General features: G+C 44.8%; 1 protein-coding gene across 1 annotated transcript; it reads right to left on the reverse strand.

Moving 5' to 3' along the window:
- Positions 327-1,262, reverse strand: LOC109230103. Its single transcript, XM_019395632.1, has 2 exons — positions 1,060-1,262; positions 327-861 (listed from the first exon to the last, which is right to left on the reverse strand). Exons 1-2 carry the CDS (start codon positions 1,260-1,262, stop codon positions 327-329), a joined length of 738 nt encoding a protein of 245 aa, XP_019251177.1.

Consider the following 1,735-nt stretch of genomic DNA (forward strand, 5'->3'; position numbering starts at 1 on the left):
ATTACTTCATCGACGGCGAACATCTCCTTTGCGGCAGGTTGTTCCCCGTAAACCGTCTTTATCCCTTCTAGTGTTGGAAATTTTAATACCTAGTGAAGGGTCAAGGGCACGACCCTCATGTTCTGGATCCATGGTCTCCCGAACAGGGCATTGTATCTCATGTCCCCCTCGATTACAAAAAACTTGGTTTCCTGGGTGGTACCGGCTATGTTTACCGTCAACTTTATTTCTTCCTTAGTAGTTTCACAAGCCATGTTGAATCCGTTCAACACTTGGGCCGCAGTTACGATCTGGTCCTCTAGGCCGAGTTGTTCTACGACCCTCGATCAGATGATATTGGCCGAGCTACATGGATCAATTAGCACACCTTTAACTCGAGTTTTATTCATAAGTACAGAAATTACTAGCGCATCATTATGGGGTTGCATGATCCTTTCCGCATCCTCGTCATTGAAAGATAGAGTCCCTTCTGGTATGTAATATCGAGTCCGCTTTTCCCTTGTGATTGATACTTTGGTGCGTTTTATCATCGAAACTTGAGGAATATCGACTCCTCCGATGATCATATGGATGACGTGCTGGGGCTCATCTTGTTCATTTTGTTTATTGGAATCTCTGTATTTGAAATGATTCTTAGCTCGGTCACTCAGAAATTCTTTCAATTGTTGACAGTCCTCCGTTCTATGGCCATGTGTGCCATGATATTTGCATATTTGGTTAGGATCCCTCTGTGTTGGATCAATTTGCAAAGGTCGAGGCCACTTGGTATCTTTGATGCATCCAATGACCAATACGATGGCAACCGCGTCCATATTAAAGTTGTACTCCGATAATCGTGGTGCCTCTTTGGGACCGATAGATCTATTGAAGCCGTTCTTGCTCATGAGTCCCCGTGAACCTTGACCTCGATCATTTCTTCTTTCATTTTGTGTAGAGTTTCGTCCAGATCCGCTACTCTTACGATCTCCATTAAACGGCTGATATCGATCTCTATTCGACCTTGGTTCTGGGTCAATATCCCTCTTGATTCTATCGACGGGTCTGATAGGATAAACAAACCCCGAAGGAGCCCCAAGTTGATCGTCCTCGACCCTGATCTTTGATTGATACCGATTGTGCGCATCGGCCCAAGTGGCAGCCGGGTATTTTATCAAATTCTGCTTCAACTGCTGTGAAGCCACTGAACTTCGAACGTTGAGTCCTTGAGTGAAGGCTTGAACAACCCAATCATCAGCGACCGGTGGCAAGTCCATCCATTCCATTTGGAATCAAGACACGAATTCTCTGAGCATCTCGTTGTCCTTCTGCCTTACCTTGAAAAGGTCCGACTTCCTGGTTTCGAGATTGATGGCCCTAGCATGTCCTTTATGAAAGAATCTTCAAGCATAGCAAATGAGTCAATAAAATTAGGCTATAAATTATGGTACTATATTACAGCTCCCTTTGACAAGGTCTCCCCGAATTTCTTTAGCAAGACAGATTCGATCTCGTCATCCTCTAGATCATTCCCTTTGATAGCACACGTGTAAGAGGTGAGGTGCTCATTCGGATCGGTCGTTCCATTATACTTAGGAATCTCGAGCATGCAGAACTTCTTGGGGATTGGCTTCGGAGCCACACTCGGGGGGAAAGCTTTTTGTACGAACATTTTGGAATCCAGTTCCTTCAATATTGGCGGTGCCCCCGAGATTCGATCGATACTGGAGTTATAAGTTTCCACCTTCTTGTTGTTTTC

This window comes from Nicotiana attenuata, chromosome 7 (genome assembly GCF_001879085.1).
Source record: "Nicotiana attenuata strain UT chromosome 7, NIATTr2, whole genome shotgun sequence".
Taxonomy (NCBI): domain Eukaryota; kingdom Viridiplantae; phylum Streptophyta; class Magnoliopsida; order Solanales; family Solanaceae; genus Nicotiana; species Nicotiana attenuata.